General features: G+C 45.3%; 1 protein-coding gene across 4 annotated transcripts in view; it reads right to left on the minus strand.

Moving 5' to 3' along the window:
- Nucleotides 1-10,566: 10,566 nt before the first annotated feature.
- Nucleotides 10,567-24,992, minus strand: part of IL1RL2 (interleukin 1 receptor like 2) — a 35,353-nt gene continuing 20,927 nt past the window's right edge. For all 4 annotated transcript variants that reach the window (XM_081591476.1, XM_081591479.1, XM_081591477.1 and 1 more), the window contains 4 exons: nucleotides 24,047-24,183; nucleotides 19,276-19,419; nucleotides 15,035-15,196; nucleotides 10,567-12,498 (listed from right to left, as the gene is read on the minus strand). In XM_081591476.1, coding sequence (XP_081447602.1) covers nucleotides 12,083-12,498; nucleotides 15,035-15,196; nucleotides 19,276-19,419; nucleotides 24,047-24,183 — 859 coding nt within the window. In that variant the 3' untranslated portion in view covers nucleotides 10,567-12,082. The remainder of the gene's footprint in view (nucleotides 12,499-15,034; nucleotides 15,197-19,275; nucleotides 19,420-24,046; nucleotides 24,184-24,992) is intronic.

Here is a 24,992-nt window from a genome sequence, read left to right on the forward strand (position 1 = left end):
CAGTATCATTAAACACTTAGTGATGCATTTCCCTAGGGCCATTTCTTGCAACTGCTTACTTCTGGATGACCTCTTACATCCTTAACTTCTTCATTTTTAATGTGGAGAAAATATAAGGTCACTGACAGTACTAAATGAAAGAATATATTAAAGAGGTGAGTATAAGAGTCTGGCACATTGTAAGTGTCCTAAACTAGTAGTGACAGGTGACTTGCCATGTTTTACACTTTCTCTTCTACTAGACATTTGCAGGAATTTGCCCTTATTTTATGAATTTCCTATTTATAACTTCTGGCCCTTTTTCTAGTGGGCATTAAGAATAGCAACTCTTATCTTTCTTATGCTTCTCACATTTTTTTCAGTTTATTCTATGCTTTTCTATTTTACTTACAATTATGTGGGAAAATATATCCTTCCTTTCCTTTGTTTGGATCCAATATAATATATATCTATACTTTTTCAGTGTTTTGTGTTTTTATGTTTTTTATTTGGTTCATATAAACTTTGAGAATCACTCACTAAATGAGCCCCATAATCTATTTTCACTAAAAAAGCAAAAATATTGGGTTGGTCAAAAGTTCATTCATTATTTTTCTGTAAGATGTTATGGAAAACATTTAACAAACATCTTGGCCAACCCAGTATAATTACTTTCTGAATTCATGAGCTTATTTTTTATATATGTAAAATCAGGTTTTTCATAAGGTTGAACTAGTCTGTGAACTCAGTTATATACAGTGGTCTTGGGTAAACTATATTCACAGTAATACTGATTAGCAGTTGTGTGTAGGGCTTCCAGTGCTTTCCACATATTGCACTTAATATTTACCACTCCCTAACAAGAAAGTTAACACCCTCTTCCAACAACACAAGAGAAGACGCTACACGTGGACATCACCAGATGGTCAACACCGATATCAGATTGATTATATTCTTTGCAGCCAAAGATGGAGAAGCTCTATACAGTCAGCAAAAGCAAGACCGGGAGCAGACTGTGGCTCAGATCATGAAATCCTTATTGCCAAATTCAGACTTAAATTGAAGAAAGTAGGGAAAACCACTAGTCCATTCAGGTATGACCTAGATCAAATCCCTTATGAGTATACAGTAGAAGTGACAAATAGATTTAAGGGACTAGATCTGATAGACAGAGTGCCTGATGAACTATGGACAGAGGTTCGTGACATTGTACAGGAGACAGGGATCAAGAACATCCCCATGGAAAAGAAATGCAAAAAATGCAAAAAAGCAAAATGGCTGTCTGAGGAGGCCTTACAGATAGCTGGGAAGAGAAGAGAAGCAAAAAGCAAAGGAGAAAAGGAAAGATATTCCCATCTGAATGCAGAGTTCCAAAGAATAGCAAGGAGAGATAAGAAAGCCTTCCTCAGTGATCAGTGCAAAGAAATAGAGGAAAACAACAGATTGGGAAAGACTAGAGATCTCTTCAAGAAAATCAGAGATACCAAGAGAACATTTCATGCAAAGATAGGCTCGATAAAGGACAGAAATGGTATGGACCTAACAGAAGCAGAAGATATTAAGAAGAGGTGGCAAGAATACACAGAAGAACTGTACAGAAAAGATCTTTATGACCCAGATAATCACGATGGTGTGATCACTCACCTAGAGCCAGACATCCTGGAATGTGAAGTCAAGTGGGCCTTAGAAAGCATCACTACAAACAAAGCTAGTGGAGGTGATTGAATTCCAGTTGGGCTATTTCAAATCCTCAAAGGTGATGCTGTGAAAGTGCTGCACTCGATATGCCAGCAAATTTGGGAAACTCAGCAGTGGCCACAGGACAGGAAAAGGTCAGTTTTCTTTCCAATCCCAAAGAAAGGCAATGACAAAGAATGCTCAAACTACCGCACGAATGCACTCATCTCACATGCTAGTAAAGTAATGCTCAAAATTCTCCAAGCCAGGCTTCAGCAATACCGTGAACTTCCAGATGTTCAAGCTGGTTTTAGAAAAGGCAGAGGAACCAGAGATCAAATTGCCAACATCCGCTGGATCATCGAAAAAGCAAGAGAGTTCCAGAAAAACATCTACTTCTGCCTTATTGACTATGCCAAAGCCTTTGACTGTGTGGATCACAAGAAACTGTGGAAAATTCTGAAAGAGATGGGAATACCAGACCATCTGACCTGTCTCTTGAGAAACCTGTATGCAGGTCAGGAAGCAACGGTTAGTACTGGTCATGGAACAACAGACTGGTTCCAAATAGGAAAATGAGTACGTCAAGGCTGTATATTGTGACCCTGCTTATTTAACTTATATGCAGAGTACATCATGAGAAACGCTGGGCTGGAAGAAACACAAGCTGGAATCAAGATTGCCGGGAGAAATATCAATCTCCTCAGATATGCGGATGACACCACCCTTATGGCAGAAAGTGAAGAAGAACTAAAGAGCCTCTTGATGAAAGTGAAAAAGGAGAGTGAAAAAGTTGGCTTAAAGCTCAACGTTCAGAAAACTAAGATCATGGCATCTGGTCCCATCTCTTCATGGCAAATAGATGGGGAATCGGTGGAAAGAGTGTCAGACTTTATTTTTTGGGCTCCAAAATCACTGCTGATGGTGATTGCAGCCATGAAATTAAAAGATGCTTACTCCTTGGAAGGAAGGTTATGGCCAACCTAGATAGCATATTTAAAAGCAGAGACATTACTTTGCCAACAAAATCCGTCTAGCCAAAGCTATGGTTTTTCCAGTGGTCATGTATGGATGTGAGAGTTGGACGGTGGAGAAAGCTGAGCACCGCAGAATTGATGCTTTTGAACTGTGGTGTTGGAGAAGACTCTTGAGAGTCCCTTGAGGAGATCCAATCAATCCATCCTAAAGGAGATCAGTCCTGGGTGTTCACTGGAAGGACTGATGTTGAAGCTGAAACTCCAATACTTTGGCCACCTCATGGGAAGAGTTTACTCATTGGAAAAGACCCTAATGCTGGGTAGGATTGGGGGCAGGAGGAGAAGGGGACGACAGAGGATGAGATGGTTGGATGGCATCACTGACTCAATGGACCTGGGTTTGGGTAAACTCCGGGAGTTGGTGATGGACAGGGAGGCCTGGCGTGCTGCAATTCATGGGGTCGCAAAGAGTCATACATGACTAAGCGACTGAACTGAACTGAACTGACTGAACAAGAAAGTATTACTGTCACCTGTATTCTAGAGATGGCTCACTGGGCTAATGGAACAGAGAGATTAGCCACCTGGAACCCCGGTTCTCTGCTTCCCAAGCCCCTCTAACAACAGACCAAGCTTCCTTCCTCACTTGCAAAGTGGAAAACCTTAGGGTGCCACCTCGCAGAGCTGATGATGAGCCATTATGTACAAAGCATGTAGAAAAATGTCTGAAATGTTGTGAGTGCTCCATAAATGTTACTTATTGCTGTTATCATTAGTGTGGCAACAAAATTAATAAGTGCAAAATAATAGCTATAATAAAAATGACAGTGCAGTAAAAATAATATGAATTATTATTGTTGTTGTTTAGTCACTGAGTCATGTCCGACTCTCTTGTGACCCCATGGACTGTAGTCCAATAGGCTCCTCTGTCCAGGGGATTTCCCAGGCAAGAATACTGGAGTGGGTTGCCATTCCCTCCTCCAGGGGATCTTTCCGACCCAGAGATCGAACCTGCGCCTTATGCATTGGCAGGTGGATTCTTCACCAGCTGAGCTACCAGGGAAGCCCATGAATTATTGTAACAATATAAGAATAATAAAAGTCAGTGTTCACTGAGGTCTCACTAGGCACCAAGAAGCATTTTACTTGCTGGTTGTCCTGCAATATTGGTACCTATATATATATATATATTTTACAGAGGAAGAAACTAAAACAGAGAATATGTGACTTGTCTGAGGGGCTAAGAAGTCACAGATTTAGCAACTGCACTCAATTAGTAGGTGGTGGAGTTGTGGTTGGGATCCAGGCAGTGCGGTGGCAGGGCAGTCTTTTAGGAACCACCACCTCAGACCCCTGCCTCGTGGGCATAAATGCACAGCCTCCTGGTCCCCATCACAACTCGTGGACAGATGGCTGCAGGCTTGGAAGCCCAAGGGTTAGAAACTCAGTGACAGGCTTAGAAAATGGCCCTCTCTCAACCTTTCCCACAGCCTAAGAAGGAGGAGACAAGATGGCCTTAAGGTGGAGACCCGACAGGCTCCGCGGGCATCTGCAAGGGTAAGGATGCTGCGCTCTCAGTCAGGGATGCTACAGGCTCCCACACAAGAGGCGCATTCACTCGGACTCGCCAGCAGAGGGCGCAGGGGCGCCGCGGGGAGGCTTTGACGTCTCCAAGCTGGGGCGTTAACCTCGGTTCCCCCTGTCTCAAGAGAGGAAATGCTTTTCTCTTTCACAAGATCCTTCACCCACGGGGCTACTTTCTTTCCCTCTTGATGTCATCCTGTTACACAGGCAGGAAGTTCTGTTGGCTCAAGACTTGGCTCTAGGGAAGACTTCTGCTGCCCTGCGGTCACAGAACAACAAAGCCCTCTGACCCAGAAGTTATGCAACCCAAGAGGAGCCAGAATCACCACTTGATACAGCCTGTTGATGAGGGTGAAAGGGGAGAATGAAAAAGCTGGCTTAAAACTCAACATTCAGAAAACGAAGATCACGGCATCCAGTCCCATAACTTCATGGCAAATGGGGGAAAATGTGGAAACACTGACAGATTTTACTTTTTTAGTCCCCAGAATCACTGTGGACAGTGACTAAAAGTGTTAGTTGCTCAGTTGTGTCTGACTCTTTGTAGCCCCATGAACTGTAGCCTTGCCTGGCTCCTCTGTCCATAGGATTCCCCAGGCAAGAAACTGGAGTGGTTTGCCATACCCTGACCCAGGGATCAAACTCACACCTCCTGCACTGGCAGGCAAACTCTTTACTGTCTGAGCCACCAGGAAAGCCTTGCGGATGGTGACTGCAGCCATGAAATTAAAAGTCACTTACTCCTTTGAAGAAAAGCTATGATAAACCTTGACAGCATACTAGAAAGCAGAGATGTGACTCTGCCAACAAAGGTCCATCTAGTCAAAGTTATGGTGTTTCCAGTAGTCATGTATGGATGTGAGAGTTAGATCATAAAGAAGGGTGAGCACCGAGGAATTGATGCTTTAGAACTGTGATGCTGGAGAAGACTCTTGAGAGTACCTTGGACAGCAAGATCAAACCAGTCAATCCTAAAGGAAATCAACCTTGAATATTCATTGGAAGGACTGAAGCTGAAGCTGAAGCTCCAGTACTTTGGCCACCTGATGCAAAGAGCCGACTCACTGGAAAAGACCCTGATGCTGGGAAAGATTGAGGGCAGGTAGAAAAGGGGATGACAGAGGATGAGATGGTTGGATGGTATCACCAACTCAATGGACATGAGTTTGAGCAAACTCTGGGAGATAGTGAAGGACAGGGAAGTCTGGTATGCTGCAGTCCACGGGGTCACAAAGAGTCGGGCACAACTGAGTGACTGAACAACAACAACACAGTATTTCATTGTGGACAGAGAGGTGTCAAGTGTACACAATCTTCAGGCACAGGCTTTGAGTCCACTGGGACCACTGGCTCTCACCCCATCCAGCTCTCCTCTGTGGCAGAGCTCAGGTGGGTCTAAGAATCCCACCCCAGCCCCTCCTGCAGCAGGAAACTGGAGGCAGGCAGAGAAGAGGAGACAGAGCAAAACACAGCACGAGCCGTCCCTTGAAACACTTTAGTGCCACCTGTTTCCGCTGACATGAGTGCACCCCTGCCCCTCATGGTCCCATTCTGGACTTGCATTCAGAAAAGATGTGCTTTCTCCTCTTCCCAGGAGCTGGGAGGTGGGGGCCAGGCAGCCTCCTGATAAAGACAAGAAAACCACCTGCGGTCCAGTCATCTGAAGACATCTCCCTGTGGATTCTATTCTCTTGCTCTCCTTTCTCCTTCAGTAAATCCACTGTGGTCCTTGCAGATCAACATCTGCTGTGCTCCTAGGAATAATCAAATCAGAGCATCAAAGGTGGGTCGTGGCAGTTGTTGTTAATAAGACAGCCTCTGATCAAGACAGTTTAAAATGCAAACCCTCCCAAAGCAGTCGAGAAAGACAGGAAAAATCAACCAACCACTTGCCATATTAAAGCAGCTTGTTTATATCCTGCCAAAGTAGCAAAAAACTAATTTTTGTGTTTTGTCAGACTGTTACTGAAAGGCGTGGGGTGAGTCTGACTGCTCTATGCTGAAAAGCCAATAAACAGGCCAGATTGGTGGAAAGGAAAGTTTGCTTTATTTCAGATGCCAGCAACTTGGGGGTAAGGGCGGACATCTGTCCAAAAGTCAACTCCCCCCACAGAACTTTTATAGCCTGGGGTTGGGGGAGGGGGCGGCCTACATGCAGAACAGCACAGTCAGCTTGATAGTCATCTTCAGATTGGTCACTGGTGGCCTGATCAGTGTCATTTTGATTGTTTTAGGTACAGTTAATCTTCAGTTCCAGGGTCCATTTTTTTCCCATTTCTTTGAGGCCAATTCTTGGATTTGTGGCAGCTTATGTCCTCTGTACAGTCTTTCATCATGTAGTTAACTTCTCCCATCTGGTGTTTTACTATCTGCAAGACAGCTCACAGGATAAAGCTGAGAATATTATCTGTAGTCCTTGACAAGAAACTGAAGGTCCTTGATTGTGTTTAATGACTACATCATTATTATTTGGTCTCCTTTGACTGTTTCCCTTTGTTTCTGCATTTCTCATTTCTCTGATTAAACTTATTCTTTGACTAAAGTTTCCCACAGACAAAGGGGAGGCAGAGGACCTGTTTGGGGAAGGACCATAAGGTCCTGCTCTGTTTCAAGAGTTTGAGTCAATGGTAGACCAGAACCAACAGATTATTTAGGGAAAAGCAGACACATGCCTGAAAAACCTACCTAAACAGATTGGCAAATGTGCAGGTTTTGGAATCTGCGTTTCCCTTTACAACTCACAGGCAGGAACTGTACTGGCTTTCTCGATTTTGTGGGTTTGATTTAAAAAATAAGAAGGATAAAAGAGCCTCTGGGGTGAGGTGACTCAAGAGGGCAAGAGCCAGGCCTGCAAGGTCTGATTCCCCCTTCCTCTAGGAGGAAGAAGAGGAAGGTGAGGTTTCGGTTTCACTGCAACAAATATCAGCATCCCTTAGGAGCTGCCTGGGTTTGGCAGGGAAAGAGGGACAGGTGCACACAGTTTCCATCCTCCGTCACTCAAGGGCCCCAGAAGAATTCCGTTTGAGATGTGTGGCCTCCAGGGCTTCATCCCAACGTCCTGCAACTCTGAGGGCTCCCCAACCCCCATCATTTATTCCAGATGTTGTGGACTCGTGATCTGTAGAGAAGTCTCTAAGAAGGAAACCAAGGAGGAATTTTCCATTTTCTGAACTTTCCACACACACAGCCCTGGATAAATCAACCACACAAGCGTGGAAGGAAAGGTTATAACTGTGAAGGGGGATGGAGCGCTGGGGAAAGGTCAGCTGCCTGGGGCCAGCAGGAAGCGTCTGAGTCACTGTGGGGGGCAGGGGGGTGGAGGGGGTGGCAGGAGGCACTGAGGGAGCGCCCCGCCACCCACTCCCTGTTGGTCAGACAGCTCCTCATCAGACCTCGGAGCGTGCCAAGCACTTTCACGTGTGTATCTGCATCTCAGTCTTTTGGGGAAAGACCAGCCCTCTCTGGACTCTTTGTTTGACATGACTCAGCCTTGAGGCTGCCCTTTTTCAGGGACAGATGCACGGTGTTCGAGGGGAGAGACCAAAGGAAGTGGGTTTTGTGGGCAACTCAGTCATTACAGGAATGAACCAGAAGCTAGAGAGGCGTAGCACCTGCATGTCACCTTGACTCTGACCTCTTCATCTCTCACTGTAAGGGAGCAGGACCCCATGGGCCCTTTCCCTCTGTCCTCTGCTTGACCTCCTCGCTGAAGCACCTGGATGACAGTATTTGGTGCACATTTCCTGAGGTTTTTTGGTAGATAAAATAAAAACCTTCCTCTTCAACAAATGGAAAATGTTAACTACTTGACAACCATGAGCACACATCCCCAGGCCTCTTGGAGCCTAAGCACTGGTAATGTTTTGTTTTTAAATATGTATTTTTCTGCTCCAGGTTTTAAGTTGCAGCGGCACATGGAATCCAGTTCCCTGACCAGGGATTGAACCCTGGGCCCACAGCCCTAGGACTGATGATGTTTGTCCCTATGACATCACCTGCTGCCTCACCATCAGCCAGCATCTGAAACATGCTCAAGCTGATCACACATCTGTGATCTTCCTCCCTCATCAGGCTTTTAAAAGGGTTTTGTTGAAACTCTCAGGGAGTTCAGGGCTTCTTAGGGCACGAGCCACCCATTCTCCTTGCATGGCCCTGAAATAAACCTTTCTCTGGTCCAACCTCGGATGTTTCAGTTTGTTTGACCTCATGGTGCACCAGGCATATGAACTTGTGTTAACATCACCCATACCTCCAGGCCAGCTTCTGTCCCCTAAGGTTCACCCAGGTGACATGGGATCCACAGCTCCTTTCACCAAGTCCAGCTACCGAAATGAGCGAATGAAGCAGTGGTGGCCTTCAGCTCTCCTACAACCTGCTTTTTTGTCCATTTCCTTGGCACTTAAATCTTCCTTTTTATGCACATTGATCATGAGCCCGTGTCAGCTGAGTTGCTTCTCTGGTGGCTCAGTGTTAAAGAGTCTATCTGCAATGCAGGGCTCAAGCCCTGAATCAGGGAGACCCCCTGGAGAAGGAAATGGAAACCTGCTCCAGTATGCTTACCAGGGAAATCCCATGGACAGACAAGCCTGGAGGCTACAGTCCATGGGGTCGCAGAGTCGACACGACTGACCGACTACATACATCCGCATGCACGCCTTGTCAGCTGACAAATGAACATTCTCAGCCCTTACCGGCCAACCTACGTTTCAGTGGCAAAGCCAGTCTAACTCAATTATTTGTCTTTTCACCTTATTCAGTTCAGTTCAGTTCAGTCGCTCAGTCATGTCCTACTCTTTGCGACCCCATGAATTGCAGCACGCCAGGCCTCCCTGTCCATCACCAACTCCCGGAGTCTACCCAAACCCATGTTCATCGAGTCGGTGATGCCATCCAACCATCTCATCCTCTGTCATCCCCTTCTCCTTCCGCCCCCAATCCTACCCAGCATTAGGGTCTTTTCTGATGAGTCAACCCTTCGCATGAGGTGGCCAAAGTATTGGAGTTTCAGCTTCAACATCAGACCTTCCAATGAACACCCAGGATTGATCTCTTTTAGGATGGATTGATTGGATCTCCTTGCAGTCCAAGGGACTCTCAAGAGTCTTCTCCAACACCATAGTTCAAAAGCATCAATTCTGCGGCACTCAGCTTTCTTCACCGTCCAACTCCCACATCCATACATGACCACTGGAAAAACCATAGCCTTGACTAGATGGACTTTTGTTGGCAAAGTAACGTCTCTGCTTTTAAATATGCTATCTAGGTTGGCCATAACCTTCCTTCCAAGGAGTAAGCATCTTTTAATTTCATGGCTGCAGTCACCATCAGCAGTGATTCTGGAGCCCAAAAAATAAAGTCTGACACTGTTTCCACTGTTTCCCCATCTATTTGCCATGAAGTGATGGGACCAGATGCCATGATCTTAGTTTTCTGAACGTTGAGCTTTAAGCCAACTTTTTCACTCTCCTCCTTCACCTTCGTCAAGAGGCTCTTTAGTTCTTCTTTACTTTCTGCCATAAGGGTGGTGTCATCCGCATATCTGAGGAGATTGATATTTCTCCCGGCAATCTTGATTCCAGCTTGTGTTTCTTCCAGCCCAGCGTTTCTCATGATGTACTCTGCATATAAGTTAAATAAGCAGGGTGACGATATACAGCCTTGATGTACTCCTTTTCCTATTTGGAACCAGTCTGTCGTTCCATGTCCAGTTCTAACTGTTGCTTCCTGACCTGCATACAGGTTTCTCAAGAGACAGGTCAGATGGTCTGGTATTCCCATCTCTTTCAGAATTTTCCACAGTTTCTTGTGATCCACACAGTCAAATGCTTTGGCATAGTCAATAAAGCAGAAATAGATGTTTTTCTGGAACTCTCTTGCTTTTTCGATGATCCAGCGGATATTGGCAATTTGATCTCTGGTTCCTCTGCCTTTTCTAAAACCAGCTTGAACATCTGGAAGTTCACGGTATTGCTGAAGCCTGGCTTGGAGAATTTTGAGCATTACTTTACTAGCATTCACCTTATTGCTTTCCTACAATTTCATTAAAAAATGAGTGGAAATTAAAAATGAAGGTGCTGAAACTGCTGGTAATAAAATCAAGAATGATTTGAGAATTCTTGGGTATTCACAATGGCAAATATTTCACTTGAGGTTTACAGTTTGTGATCTTTAGCCGCTTAGAGATGTGTTCAGTTGCTGAGATAAAATATTAAAGGATGCCCCAAACTAGTGAAAATGCACATGTTAAGGACTGCCCACAGGCCGACTCCCTCCAGCCTCTATGATGCTTTGTTAGGGCCATACTCTAGTCTGCTTTGCTGCTATAACAAAATACTACAGGCTGGGAGGCTTATAAACAACAGAAATTTATTCCTCAGTGTTCTAGAGGCTGGGAGTCTGAGACCAGGGTGCCAGCATGGCCGGTGGGGGGGGGTCCCCTTTCCAGATGGCAGATTTCTTATTATATTCTTACGTGGCAGAAGGGGCAAGGGAGCTGTCTGGGGTTTCTTTTATAAGAACCAAGGCTCCTGCCTCAGGACATAGTCACCTCTCAAAGGCCCCACCTCCTAAAAGTATGACCTCAGGAGTTGTGGCTGTTTTTCAATCGCTCACTCATGTCCGAGATTTTGCAAGCCCATGAACTGCAGCACGCTGGGCTTCCCTGTCCTTCACTATCTCCTAGAGCTCGCTCAAACTCATGTCCATTGAGTCGGTGATGCCATCCAACCAGGTCATCCTCTGTTGCCCCCTTCTCCTCCTGCCTTCAATCTTTCCCAGCATCAGGGTCTTTTCCAATGAGTCAGCTCTTCACGACAGGTGGCCAGAGTACTGGAGCTTCGGCTTCAGCATCAGTCCTTCCAATTGGTTTCCTTTAGGATTGACGGGTTTGACCTCTTTGCAGTCCAAAGGACTCTCCCACACCACAGTTCAGGTGTTAGCATTCAAATATGTGACTTTGGAGGACAGGAACTCTCCTAGCACAGCAGCCACCTTTGCAGGCTGCTGTTGTCAACCACAGAATAAGAGCTGGACTCTATCTAAGCTCCTCCATGTCGGGGTTTGAAAGTACTGATAAGACTTTATAGCCCATTTTAACATCAACGATCCTTTTGAGTTGTTCAATTATAAACTGACCTGTGAAGAAGGCATGCTGGCTGGATGACTTTGTCCCCTCAGAATAGAACTCCGTCATCTTGGTGTGGTGACTGTGTCTACCACGGGTGGCTCAGAATTCTGGGGCGTTATGGCTTGTTTTGGTTGGACAGGCAAAGCAGGAGGCCCACCAGCGGGGGGCAGGTTCATGGGTAACCCCAGAGTTGGTCCCCACAGGTCTAGGTGACTTCCAAGTTGCTTCCAGTGTCAAGGTGCCCAGACTGCAGTGTCAAACTGTTTATTTGCATGAGAGGAGTGAGAGGGGCTGAGAGATGCGGTCAGTGCTCCCTGAGGACAGGGCCCTGGCAGGCTGGTCAGGCGTGACCTCTGCCAGCCCTCCCCAAGCCCACAGGGTCCTCCTGTGGATCTGACCACCCAGGCTCCAGTCTCCAGCCCCACGGGGGTCACACCATGTGCCAAACCTCCTGATAGCTGAACCACGACTCTCAAACCCTCCATGGCTCATTCCCAGGGGCTCAAAGGCTAATCCTCCATGTTCACAAGTGTTCATGAGTGTTCACAGCCAGTCAGTTAATGAGGGCTTCTCGAGAGGTGCTGTCTTCCCCTATAGAAGTAGCTCTGAGCAAAGGGAGCAGATAAACCCAGGACTTTCCATAAGGACACAACAAGCAACAGTAAGCTTCAAGCAAACAGCCCAGAAGCAATGCTTCCTTGTCTAACTGTGCACACCCCTTGGGATGATATTCTTTCCATTAGGGGAGATGAACCCCGCGGGCCTCCCACTTGCTGGCTGTGAGGTCGAAGGGAGTGTGCTTCAGCAGCTGGACAGGAGGAGAAGGTGGCCACCTCTTGGGAGGCATGTGATATCTCACTTTTTTCCAGAACTCGGTCTTCGCGCACTGGGACTGTTCTGTGAAGTCCCCAGTCCACTGGACGGCCCCGTGCTTCTGTTTGATATACTGAATAGACTCCGGCAAGGCCGTGTAGTCCTCGACCTTCCCCAGTTCAATCAGGATAACCTTTATCCCGTCCTGGATGAGGGCACTGTAGACTGCAATTTGTTCTTCTGACAGGTTCTTTAATAGGTCCAACCCCAGCTCGTCAGGATAGATAACGATGATCAATCTTCTGCACAGCCTAATATTTTCATCGATGACATTGACCACAGCTGGAAATTAAGAAAGAAGATGTAAGACATCTCACATTGAAAACAACCCCACAGGGACTTCCCTGGTGGCCCCATGATTAAGAATCTGCTTTGCAATGCAGGAGACACGGGTTTAATCCCTGGTCGGGGAACTAAGATCCCAAATGCCTGGAGCAACTAAGCCCATGAGCCACAACTAGAGAGTCCATGTGCTTTAACAAAAGATCCCACATGACCAAATGCAGCCAAATAAATAAATTTTTAAAATAATAATAAAATAATAAATGAAAAATAAAAGAGCCACTGGTTATGAACTACTCAGAACAAGGATCTTATTATGTCTAACCTTTTTTTTTTTAAGGTTACTGTCTTTTTTTTATTTCCCCAAAACAGCATTCCTATGGGAAGTACAGGGCTTCTAGAATTTTCTCCACCTGAATAAATAAATTTTTAGTAAAGAGTTTTCTTTATTGACTAAAATCCACAATATCTAGAATCCACTGTCTGAATTAACTATTTTGGTGAAAAAGTCTATTATTGTCTGTTTTATAGTAAACCATTGAGATCTTTAAAATTTTCTGGATTAATGCAAAACTTGTTATGCTTATAGTATATAATTTACTTGCATATGTATAAATATTCAGTATTTATTATAATTCCTATTTTTATCATGTCTAACTTTATATATTGAAACTTAGCTAAGGGTCTGGTATATATTAGAGGATAAATGCTTTTCTTTTTTTAAATAACAGACTTTTAAAGGATAGGACATATACACTCAGTTCAAATGTACTAATCTTATTTGTCTTTCCCTCTTGTGCTTCATGGCTATTTACATGACCAGGACTTACAGGATTAACTTGAAACCAAATAACATATTCTGCTGACTTGGGGAAGGGAGATAAACTTGGTGTCTTTTAGAAATAAAGACCAAGTTTTATATCATCCTTATCCGTAGGATACAAGAACAGACTATAACCTCCCCAAGAGCATGTCCTTCTTCTCTTTGGTTTATTTTAATATTTCTAGTCCCTACAACATTGCCTGGCACATAGCAAGTGGTCAATAAATATTTGTTGAGGAAGTGAATGAATGAACCGTTATTGAAACAAGAACTCGTCTGCATGTTTGTAACAAGCCCTGGATCACACTTTCACTTCTTCATGGAGAAGGATTTCATAACTTGAAAAGATGTGATAAGCTATGGATAGGAGCAGCCTACAAAACCAAAGTACTTAGAAACCTTTTATTTGTTTATTTCAATTTTATTTATATATTTTTGGCTGTACTAGGTCTTTGTTGCTGCATGGGTTTTTCTCTAGTTGCAGCAAGTGGGGGCTACTGTCTAGTTGTGGGGCGTGGGCTTCTCATTTCTGGGGCTTCTCTTATTGTGGAGCATGGGCACTAGGGCAGAGGCACAGTAGCTGTGGCACACGGGCATAGCTGCTCGGTGGCATGCAGGATCTTCCCAGACCAGGGATTGAACTGTGTCTCCTACATTGGCAGGTGGATTCTTTTACCACTGAGCCAACAGGGAAGCCCTATTAATTTTTTATCAAATTATTTATTTATTTGGCTCTGCCAGGTCTTAGTTGCGGCATATCGGATATTTGATATTTGTTCTCACATGCAGGACTTTTAGTTGAGACAAACTATTTGATCTTAAAGGAAATCAACCCTGAATATTCATTGAAAAGACTGTTGCTGAAGCTGAAGCTCCAATGCTCTGGCCACCTAATGCGAAGAGCCAACTCACTAGAAAAGACCCTGATGCTGGGAAAGATTGAAGGCAAAAGGAGAAAGGGGCATCAGAGGATGAGACAGTTAGATAGCATCACCGACTCAATGGACATGAATTTGAGCCAACTCCGAAAGATGGTGGAGGACAGAGGAGCCTGGCGTGATGCAGCCCATGGGGTCACAGAGTTAAACACAGCTTGTTGGCTGAATGAAACAACAAGGGGAGGGCTGGAGGTGATTGAAGCTCATAAAAACAAGCTTTGAACATGAGTTAATTTATATATGCAAAGCAACAGAAAATACTCAGCAATTAGTCTCAAGGTTGCAACAGCCAATGACCAGTTGTCTGTTTTGGGTCTCTTGGTCAAGGCTAGGTATCTCATTGACCGGCTGGCCAAACATATCCGTACCCAACCAGGAATCACAGTTATCCTGTCATAGGAATGAACCTAAAAAGAGAAGAGAGATTGATCCTAGCCTCCTCAGCTTGGGGGCTGCGGGCGGAGGAGGTGAAGGGCTCCCTGTGTTTCCATGTGGAAGGCAAGCATACTTCCCGCCATTTGTGAAGTGAAGGAAGAGAGAGGTCCCTTTCCATTTTCTTTTTTTTTTTTTTTTGATTGAGTCTCAGCATGAGAGATCTTAGTTCTTGAACCAGGGATCGAACCCTTGCCCCCTTGCAGTGGACCCATGCTCCCTTGCAGTGGACCCATGCTCCCTTGCAGTGGAAGTGAGGAATTCTAACCACTGGACCACTAGGAAATTCTGAGTCCTTTTCATTTTCTTCATTTCTTATTTTTATACCTCACTGAAAACATACCTTGTCCAGGAAACTCATCCCTGCCAAATATAAATAACTTGTATCCACACTGCTTCTCCAGCACCTCAGGAAAAATTTTCAGCACCAATGTGTCCACATCATGACTCTGGCTTTCCCTCTGAGGCTTGGGATATAAAACATAAGCATCATACAGCTTCCCATCTGAAAAGGAAATGGGGCAAGCTCATGAAATTATTCCTGCCAGACTGTGTGTGTGTGAGTCACTCAGTCATGTCCGACTCTTTGCAATCCCGTGGACTATAGCCCACAAGCCTCCTCTGTCCGTGGGATTCTCCAGGCAAGAATACTGGAGTGGGTTGCCATCTCCTCCTCCAGGGGATCTTCCCCACCCAGGGATAAAACCCCTGTCTCCTGCATCGGCAGGCAGGTTCTTTACCACTGAGCCACCTGGGATGCCTCCCTAAAGCAAGCAGGTCCTCGAAGACATAAAATATCGATAGATGACTAATGAGAACCTACTGAATAGCACAGGGAGCTCAACTCAATGCTCTGTGGTGACCTCAACAGGAAGGAAATCCAAAAATCTCCTTGCAGGAGGCCCTTTTGTCCTGTCACTCAGCAAAGCTATATTTCAATTTAACCTTTACATCAGGTGCCTCCATCCTTAATTCATCTGTCTGAAGCACACCTTTCAAATCTTTTGATCACATAATACCTTGCCTAATCTGTTGACTGCTTTCCTAGATTAAAGAAGCTAAAATGAAGAATAAGTAATTCAAGATGACCAGATCTCTTCCCCAGCTTCCCCGTCAGTCAGCTCACAAGCTGACTGTGTGAACAAGAGAGCTTCTAAAGAAAGACCACAAGGAGTCGAGGAGCCTGCCTGCAGTGGGAGATTGCAACCAGCCTGGCCCCCATTTCAATGATTAACTAAAATTACTTCTTTTCCCTTTAAAAACATTCATGACCAAGCAGAATCTTAGGAGGTAGTTCTGGGACATTAGTCCACTCTCTCCCAGGTTGCTGGCCTGCTGAATAAAGTAGACTTTCATTTTCCAACCAATCCCAGTCTCTCGAGTAGTGGCTTTTGAGAGGTGAGCAGTTGGACCTGAGTTGGTAACATTTATGCTATTAGGGCTTCTCTGGTGGCTGAGACAGTAAAGAATCTGCCTGCAGTGTGGGAGATCCGGGTTCAACCCCTGGACTGGGAAGATCCCCTGGAGAAGGGAATGGCTACTCACTCCAGTATTCTTGCCTGGAGAACTCCAAGGACAGAGGAGCCTGGAGGGCTACAGTTCATGGGGTCACAAAGAGTCAGACATGACTGAGTGATTAACACAACACAATAACACGCTACCAATCACAAATCCAGGGTGTTACCTTTGCTCCTGATCACCCAGCTACAAACTGGAGATTCCCATGACTCCCGCCTTGGGTTGGATTATTTTGCTAGAATAACTCACAGACTCAGAGAAACATGTTACTATTAATAACTAGATCACTGACTTATTATAAAAGGATTTGTAAAGGATATGAATCAAAAGGCAGAAGACAAGATGCACAGGGCAAAGGATGGGGAAAGGATGCAGAGCCTCAATGCCCTCTTCAGGGCCCTGTTCTCCCTAGACTCTACCTGGTCACCAGCCCAGAAGCTCTCCAAACCCTGTCCTTTAGGGTTTGTATGGAGGCTTCGTTACATAGACTTGTTCGATGAAATTAGGAAAAGGAAGCTTCACCAAGTTCATCCCTGAGTCATTATGGGCAACTGGGTCAGACCGTATTTTCCAAAAAGAGCCCCAAAAGTATTTCCAGTCCCACAGGCTCTTTTCAAACTTTGCCACACCCATAAAGAGGAGGATTCTATTTCCCCTCCCTTAGGATTGGGTAAGACTCTGCAGCCGCCTTGATGCATGAACGTGGTAGAGCTGACACTAGAAATCCAAGGTCTGAGTCATTTTAAAAACTATGGTGTGAGAGGGGGGGACTTCCCTGGTGGTCCATTGGTTAAGAATCTGCCTGTCAATGCAGTGGACATGGGTTCGGGAATATTCCACATGCTGCAGGGAACCTACACCTGTGTGCCTGTGCCCCACAACTTCTGAGCCCGTGCTCCATAATAAGAGAAGCCACCGCAATGAGAAGCCTGTGCACTTCAGTGCCCACTCCAGTATTTTGCTGGGAAAATCCCATGGACAGAGGAGACTGGTGGGCTAGAGTCCATGGGGTCGCAAAGAATCGGACACAGCTGAAGCGACTGAGCAGGCACGCATAAACTATTGATCGATGACTAATGAGAGCCTGCTGTATAGTATAGGGACCTCTACTCAATGCTCGGTGGTAACCTCAATGGGAAGGAAATCCAAACACCAGGGGATATATGTAGACATATAACTGATTCACTTTGCTGTGCAGTAGAAACTAACACAGCATTGTGAAGCAACCATACGCCAAAAAAAAATTTTTAATAGACAATACATAGGACTTATGGACTTTAGCCAAGACCGTCCAGGACTACTTAATAAAACTGTGGATTAGACACACTTCACTATGAATCACTTCTGCAGCTTGACTAATCTGGTTGGAATAAACTTATCAGGGGAAGGACACACGTTCTCTTCTTCATTGGTGTTTGCTGTCGCTGACTCCACATGTTCCCAAATAACCAGAGAATGTCCTCAAAGCACACAGAGCTGGGAACAGCATCTGGGTTCACCTCAAGAGTCTCATCACTCTCTGACTGCTGAAGTCACACTCAGAGGGCAATCACAGAGACTGAGCTGGAGGAAATCTAGTCACAAAGGACACATGTACTTTGCTGACGTAAGAAGAAGAAGAGAACCCCTGGCTGACTGTCAGTTCCTGTCCCAAGTCCTCAGCCCACTGGTTCTGATCGTGGTCAGCAGCCAGATCTGAGCAGAGGGCGGGGCTCCCTGAGTCGCTTATCTGTCCAGTTTCCACTGCTCGGGATGAGACACCATTCAGTTCCTTTTCCTCTTCCTGCTACATCTGACTTCACTTGCAGCAGCTTCACCATGCACTCTGCACTCAAGCTCCCTGGAATCCCAGTGAGTCAGAGAGACGGAGCTCCGGGGACACCCCAACAGGCCCCTGTCCATCAATGCATGAAGCATCTCTGTGTCAAGAAAGACAAACAGCTTTGCTGCCCTGAAGCCTCTTCTCAAACGGATGCAGGAGGATCACGGACAGAGATGGGCTGACACAAAACAGGCTCTACAGGGACCACAGCCCAGCTCAGCTGAGCCCACTGCCCACAGCACTAAAAGAGTTTCAGGGCAGCAATGCAGACACAGACATAGAGAACAGACTTGTGGACAGAGCCAGGGAAGGAGAGGGTGGGATGAACATGGAAACATATATAGTACCATGTGTAAAACAGATAGCCAGTAGGAAATTGCTGTGTGACACAGGAAGTTCAATCCAGTGCTCTGTGACAACCTCGAGGGGTGGGATGGAGTAAGAGGTGGGAGGAAGGTTCAAGAGGGAGGGGATATATGTCTACCTATAGCTGATTCATGCTAATGTATGGCAGAAAACAACACAATACTGTAAAGCAATTAACCTCCAGTGAAAAATAAATTTTTAAAAAATCTTAAGAAAAGAAAAAAGAGCTTCAGGTTGCACTGGTCACACACAGCCAACTTCCACAAGTGAATTTTGCTATCAAAAAAGAATTCATGGTTTCACATGTTGCTCAATGACTGCTGATTTTGAATTCTGAAATTTCATTTAAACTCCAAGTTAGGATACCTATGCTTTATCAAACCTGTGCACAAGCATGTGTTTTTTTCTATGCAAAGCAGGCACTTAGTATGAATATCACCCTTCTGTGTAACAAGGATTCTTAACACGTGCCTGGACCCCCCACTCCCCTGAGTTCCCCTCAGCACTGCAAGTGTGTGGACCTGAAAGTGATGCCTCCGTGGATCTCTGTGCAGAAAGCTGCACAGACAGACCTCTCACAGCTGTGCATGCCTTTTTCTATCCAATTAAGAGATATTAAATTAGATTTAATGATGATGAAGCTGAAGCTCCAATATTTTTGCCACCTGCTGGCCCTGATGCTGGGAAAGATTGAGGGCAAAAGGAGAAGCGGGCAGTAGAGGATGAGATGGTGGGATGGCATCACCGACTCAATGGACATCAGTTTGAACAAACTCTGGGAGAGAGCGAAGAACAGGGAAGCCTGGCGTGCTTCAGTCCATGGGGTTGCAAAGAATCGGAGATGACTTGGCGACTTGAACAACAGCAAGTACACTCACCTTCTATGGGCCCTGCAGAATGGAAGGAACTTCTATACCAAAGTACAATGTCGATCTTAAAAATGTTGTAGATACACATGGCAGACACCACTGCACCAGTCAAGACGAGAAGCCCTCCTATCAAGTAAGCTCGAAAATCTGGAACTACAAATGACAGAAAAAATAAATAAACAATAATACTACAAAGAGTCAATTATACCCTTTACTTATACGGATCCCATTACATGTGCCAAACAGAAATGTATTAAATGTTAATGAGAATAACACAAAGATTTCTTTACAGTTAAATAGTAGGTTTTTGTTGTTGCTGTCACTCAGTCATGTCTGACTCTCTGCGACCCATGGGCTAGAGTGTGGCCCGCCAGGCTCCTCTGTCCATGGCATTTCCCAGGCAGGAACACTGGAGTGAGTTGCCATTTCCTCTCCAGGGATCTTCCTAAGCGAGAGATCAAGCCCACGTCTCCTGCATTGGCAGGAGGATTCTTTACCACTGAGCCACCTGGGAAGCCCCAAAATCTCTTCACAGTTAAATAATAGGTGTGGGGAGTAGATTGACTCGGTCTTGGCCAAGAATCTGAGGAAGAAATGTGCTCTTGGGAACTTGGGGAGGGAAACTCTGTAGACACCTAGCTCCGGATGGTAGATACGATGTGGCTCTGACTGTAGAAGACTGTTCACCTGTCAAAGCACACCTGGCCAGGTCACTCCTTACTCATTGCTAGACTCTCCAGAGGCAGAGCCTGAGCACATTTATTGGCAACGTTCTCCGGGTGATTCTGTTGCACAATTTTTTTAAAAAGAAAATGATTTTTTTTAAATGCGAACTATCTTTAAAGTTTTTATTTAATTTGTTACAGTATTGCTTCTGCTTTATGTGTTGGTTCTTTGGCTGCAAGGCAAGTGGGATTTTAGCTCTCCGACCAGGGATAGAACCCCCACCTCCTGCGTTGGAAGGCAAAGTCTTAACCACTGGACCGCTAGGAACATCCCCTGTTGCACATTCTTGATTATTATTATTTTATTGTCTTTTTTCTTTCAGCTGCTATTGACAATCTTTACTTATTGTTTTTTAATTTAACTTTTTATTTTATATTGGAGCATGGTCGATCATTGGGCTACCCAGGTGAAGAACAGGGAAACCTGGCGTGCTGCCGTTCATGGGGTCAGAAAGAGTCAGACACCACTTAGTGGCTGAACCACAACAGGTGGCACTAGTGGGAAAGAATCTGCCTGCCAATGCAGGAGACACAGGAGACACGGGTTCGATCCCGGGTGGGGAAAGTGCCCTGGAGCGGAAATGGCAGCCCACTCTAGTAATCTTGCCTGGAAAACTCCATGGACAGAAAAGCCTGGTCATCTACAGTCCATGAGGCGGCAGAGAGTCAGACAACACTGAGCACATCTATCTATCTACAGCTGATTAACAATGTTGTGTTAGCTTCAGGTGTATAGCAAAAGGATTCAGTTACACACACATGTATCTATTCTTCAAGTTCTTTTCCTATTTAGGTTGCTACGTAATATTGAGCACATTGTTGATTCTATTATATTACTGCTATAATCACCTTCCCAGTGACTCAGAATTGAGCAGCAGGACCCCCATCGTGGGGCTTCCCAGGTAGCACTAGTGGTAAAGAACTTGCCTGCAATGCAGGAGACATAAGAGATGAGGGTTTGATCCCTGGGTCAGGAAGATCCCCTGTAGAAGGAAATGGCAACCCACTCCAGTATTCTTGCCTGGAGAATCCCGCGGACAGAGGAGCCTGGTCGGCTACGGTCCACAGGGTAGCACAGAGTCGGACATGACTGAAGTGACTTAGCATGCATGCACACACCCCCATCATAGATAAAGAACTACCAGTTGCCACCCCTGGAAGCCATCCCCATGGCTGCACAAGACTGGCCAAGGGCCAAACTCCAGCCTCATCCCGTTTGCCAGCAGCAGCCGGGGTGGCACCTGTCTGCGAGACACTAGCTCAGGAAGGGTGTTTACACCTCGTTGTGTTTTGTGAGCACCTTGCTGAGCAATTAAGGCAAAAAGCAATGGGCAGATGTCCAAGGAGCAGAACCAGTTTCTCTGGAACTCCAAGTCCCTGAAAACATGCTTCCACATATCTGAGAAGAGGAACAGCCCACAGCTTTCTGCCTTACCATGGCCCAAAGTTGTGCTGCCGAAGAAGGAGGCTCCAGGAGGGAGAGAATCAGAAAAGGGGAACCAGGAGAGGGGAAGAGAAATTCTCTCCATTCTTAGAATCCACCGCATGTCTACCACTTCCTTCATCCTTCCTGGTCCTCTGGGCTCCACTGGGAAGTGTGCGTGGGTAGGGGAGTGGGGGAAGGGGAGGGGAGCTTACTAAAGAGCCAATCACAACCTGCCCCAGGCCACACCATGTTGCAAACATTTTGCAAAGAAATCCTTATGCACACTTGTATGTCTTCAAATACATGGCACAATAAAGCATGATAAATAAAAACTCCTTCTGTACCCTTAAAATCAATCTGCTGTGAAGTCCCAGCCCTGCCAAGTGGAGCTGCTCTGCATGCTGGTGCTGTTGGTCCTGACCTCTTGTCTGAGCCTCTAGCTTCTAACTATTCAATGGATTCTCCTCCTCCTCCCTCCCACCACCCCCGATTTCTTCACCCTTTATCAGCTCTTGGACCAACTGTACCACCTGTCTCTTTAGGAACACTGTGTCTGGGGACCTTCACTGTACACATCAGGGATATTGGCATTATAAACAATCATGATAAAGAGATCATGCCTACAATATTTATGAGATTCAAAAAGCCCCTGGTAAAGTAGACAGGAGTGACGGCCTGAAATTCTTGGTTGATCATTCACTGCATTCAGGAGTGTCGATTTCCTCTGCTCTATAAATGAGCTCAGAGAAGGCAATGGCACCCCACTCCAGTACTCTTGCCTGGAAAATCCCATGGATGGAGGAGCCTTGGTAGGCTACAGTCCATGGGGTCGCTAAGAGTCGGACACGACTGAGCGACTTCACTTTCCCTTTTCCCTTTCATGCACTGGAGAAGGAAATGGCAACCCACTCCAGTATTCTTGCCTGGAGAATCCCAGGGATGGCGGAGCCTGGTGGGCTGCCGTCTATGGGGTCGCACAGAGTCGGACACGACTGAAGCGACTTAGCAGTAGCAGTAGCATAAATGAGCTAAAAGATGGTCACATTCAAAACAGGAAACTAATGAATAATTTCAAAGGGAGTATTGGCCTTGAAACTGAAATAAGTGGGAAACTCTCTGTTGAGACATCAGGTATCCAAGTGAAAACTCTATTTAAAGTGGGATTTATCATTTGGGTCCACATGGCCACCATTAGCCTTAAGCTGAGATGGTAAGCCAAGAACAAGCGATTAAAAAAAATTTATAGAAGGGCACACCCAATCCAAACAACTCTCTAGAGATCCTACTTCTGATAAATGAAATCAGATTCACACCTATAGGTGTCTTCAAGAAAAATCAGGAAGTCTAATGGAGAAGCTGTGATCTTACCTCTGGTTTCAAGTAAACCAAGATGAGGCTTGAATTTAAGTTCCTAAGAATTTAGAGAAAACAAAACAAAGTGCACCTGTCCAGAAATACATTGCATGTGAGACATGAAATAAGCATTAACAGGAACAGTGATGAATTCAGTAAGTGTAGGTTTCTTAACTAAGCTAAAACAAAGCAGACAAAGGACCCTTTCCTTCTCCTGTATGATCAAGCAGGCGTTCACTGCTAGCATCATTCATTTGTGTTGAGCCTCAGAATCCTTCTGAACACAGTGCTTCCATGTAGTCAGTATCTGTAAGTCAGTATTGACACAGAAATCTCACTGCTCATCCTCAGTCTAGTTGAGGCAGATTTCAGTCACAGCCACTTCAGGTCTTGTGCGAGCTCCAAGGTTTCCCCCAGTCATATTCCCCTCTTTCCTCTAGGCTGGACTCTGAGGTACACTGTCCAACAATTCTACTTCTGATGATGAACCACAGAGAAACGCTTCTACATGAGTACTGCTGGCAAATCAAAGCCTTCTCTCTTGTGTGAAGTGATCCAAAAACTAAAGAGTTGATATTAATAGAATTATTTAAAAAAGCTGTCTTGGTAAACCACAGGCCAGTCTCCTACCAGGTACTTCAAACCCTTCCTCTGATTTTTCTCCAGATGTTTCCACCCTTCACTATCTACTGTCTGATTCCATTGCCTCCATTAGGTAATCAGCAAACTCTGTACAGTGCTAAGTGCACTATCTGCAGACACACATGGAGGCAAAGTCCAGGCTCTGAGCGACTAATGGTGTTAGCGATTAACCCCTGCTGATGACACAAGAGAAGAGAAGGGTCCTTCCTGCTCGAATACCTGAATTTAGCCCCTATCGATAATTTTACAAAGCTACATGATAACAATATACATTGGCATTTTATATCACATGACTTCTAATAAACAACCAAAAAGCTGAAAATCACAAGCACATGATTATAAAAGTTGAGCAAATCAGGTGTAATAAAGGAATACCTCTGCTTCCCGGAGTGTTGATGCATAAAATCTCAACGTATGCTCAGAAAGAGCTTTCTAAGGACACTGCAGTGAAAAAACAGCCTGACTCCGAGAGCACATTCAGACAAGGTATCAGTTTTTAATCAGATTTCATACTGAGTTTCCTTACTCAAAACCACTCTGCTGTCTGACAGCAAGCATTTAATGCTCTTTCCTGTGCATCCCCTCGCCATCATCTGGAACTCTCTGAGCAGCGCACACCCCTCTAGGACATTACCTGGGAGCTTTAATATAAAGTAAGCAGCAGACACTCCAGCATGACACATGAAAGGGTGACCATAATCTTCCATTTTCACTTCTAAGAAAGTTATGTTCACTGTGTAAAATATATGTTCTGGAAAAATAGTGTAGTTTCTATAAAAGAAAAGACCTCATCATTAATACATACATGAGCTGTCTTTACCCACCAGATTTTTATGAACTTTTGTCTGGAGACTGAAGTTCTTTCTTGGAGTATACTTGGAACCATTATTTTACCCTGAGACTACCCCGCTGGCTCAATGAGGCGATGGATTATGTAGCTCCAAATATAATGTGCATTTTCTTTTGGACAGTGACACAAACGTGTGCTCCTTCTTGTTAGAGTCACCGTCCTCAGCCCTAAGGGATCCTCCCCTGTTCCTCTCCACCCATTCTAACTTATCTACACTGCAACACCCAACACAAGTTCATCTGTCCTTTGACTTAATTCACCTTGTTTCCTACCACTCGACTTAAACCATTATCAGTTGGGTTTGTACCACTCCATTAGCTAATGATCATGCACCATCTCCCCCAAGAATCCCCATGCCACTGTCCACTTCACTGTTTAAGCCTTGAAGGCCCATGGCTCATGATATAACTAAGTAGGAATGAGATTGATTATAAGGCCTAGCTGAGAAGAACTGACTGTGGTGCTTGAAGCCATACTTGATTGTTTTGCCTCCTTTCTCTAAGATGTAAGCAGGATTGGTAGCATGAGCATCTTTTTAAAAAATTATTTTCACTACTGATTGATTGATTGGCAGCATTGCAGGACATGAGGGATCTTAGTTCCCTGACCAGGGATGGAACCCGTGCCCCCTTCGGTGGAAGCTTGGAGTCTTAACCACTGGACCACCAGCAAAGTCTCTGAGCATCTTCTCTGACCCAGATGCTTGGCTCTCTGAAAACACCACCAAAAG

This window comes from Giraffa tippelskirchi, chromosome 4, assembly GCF_054371585.1.
Source record: "Giraffa tippelskirchi isolate mGirTip1 chromosome 4, T2T-mGirTip1v1.2.pri, whole genome shotgun sequence".
NCBI lineage: Eukaryota > Metazoa > Chordata > Mammalia > Artiodactyla > Giraffidae > Giraffa > Giraffa tippelskirchi.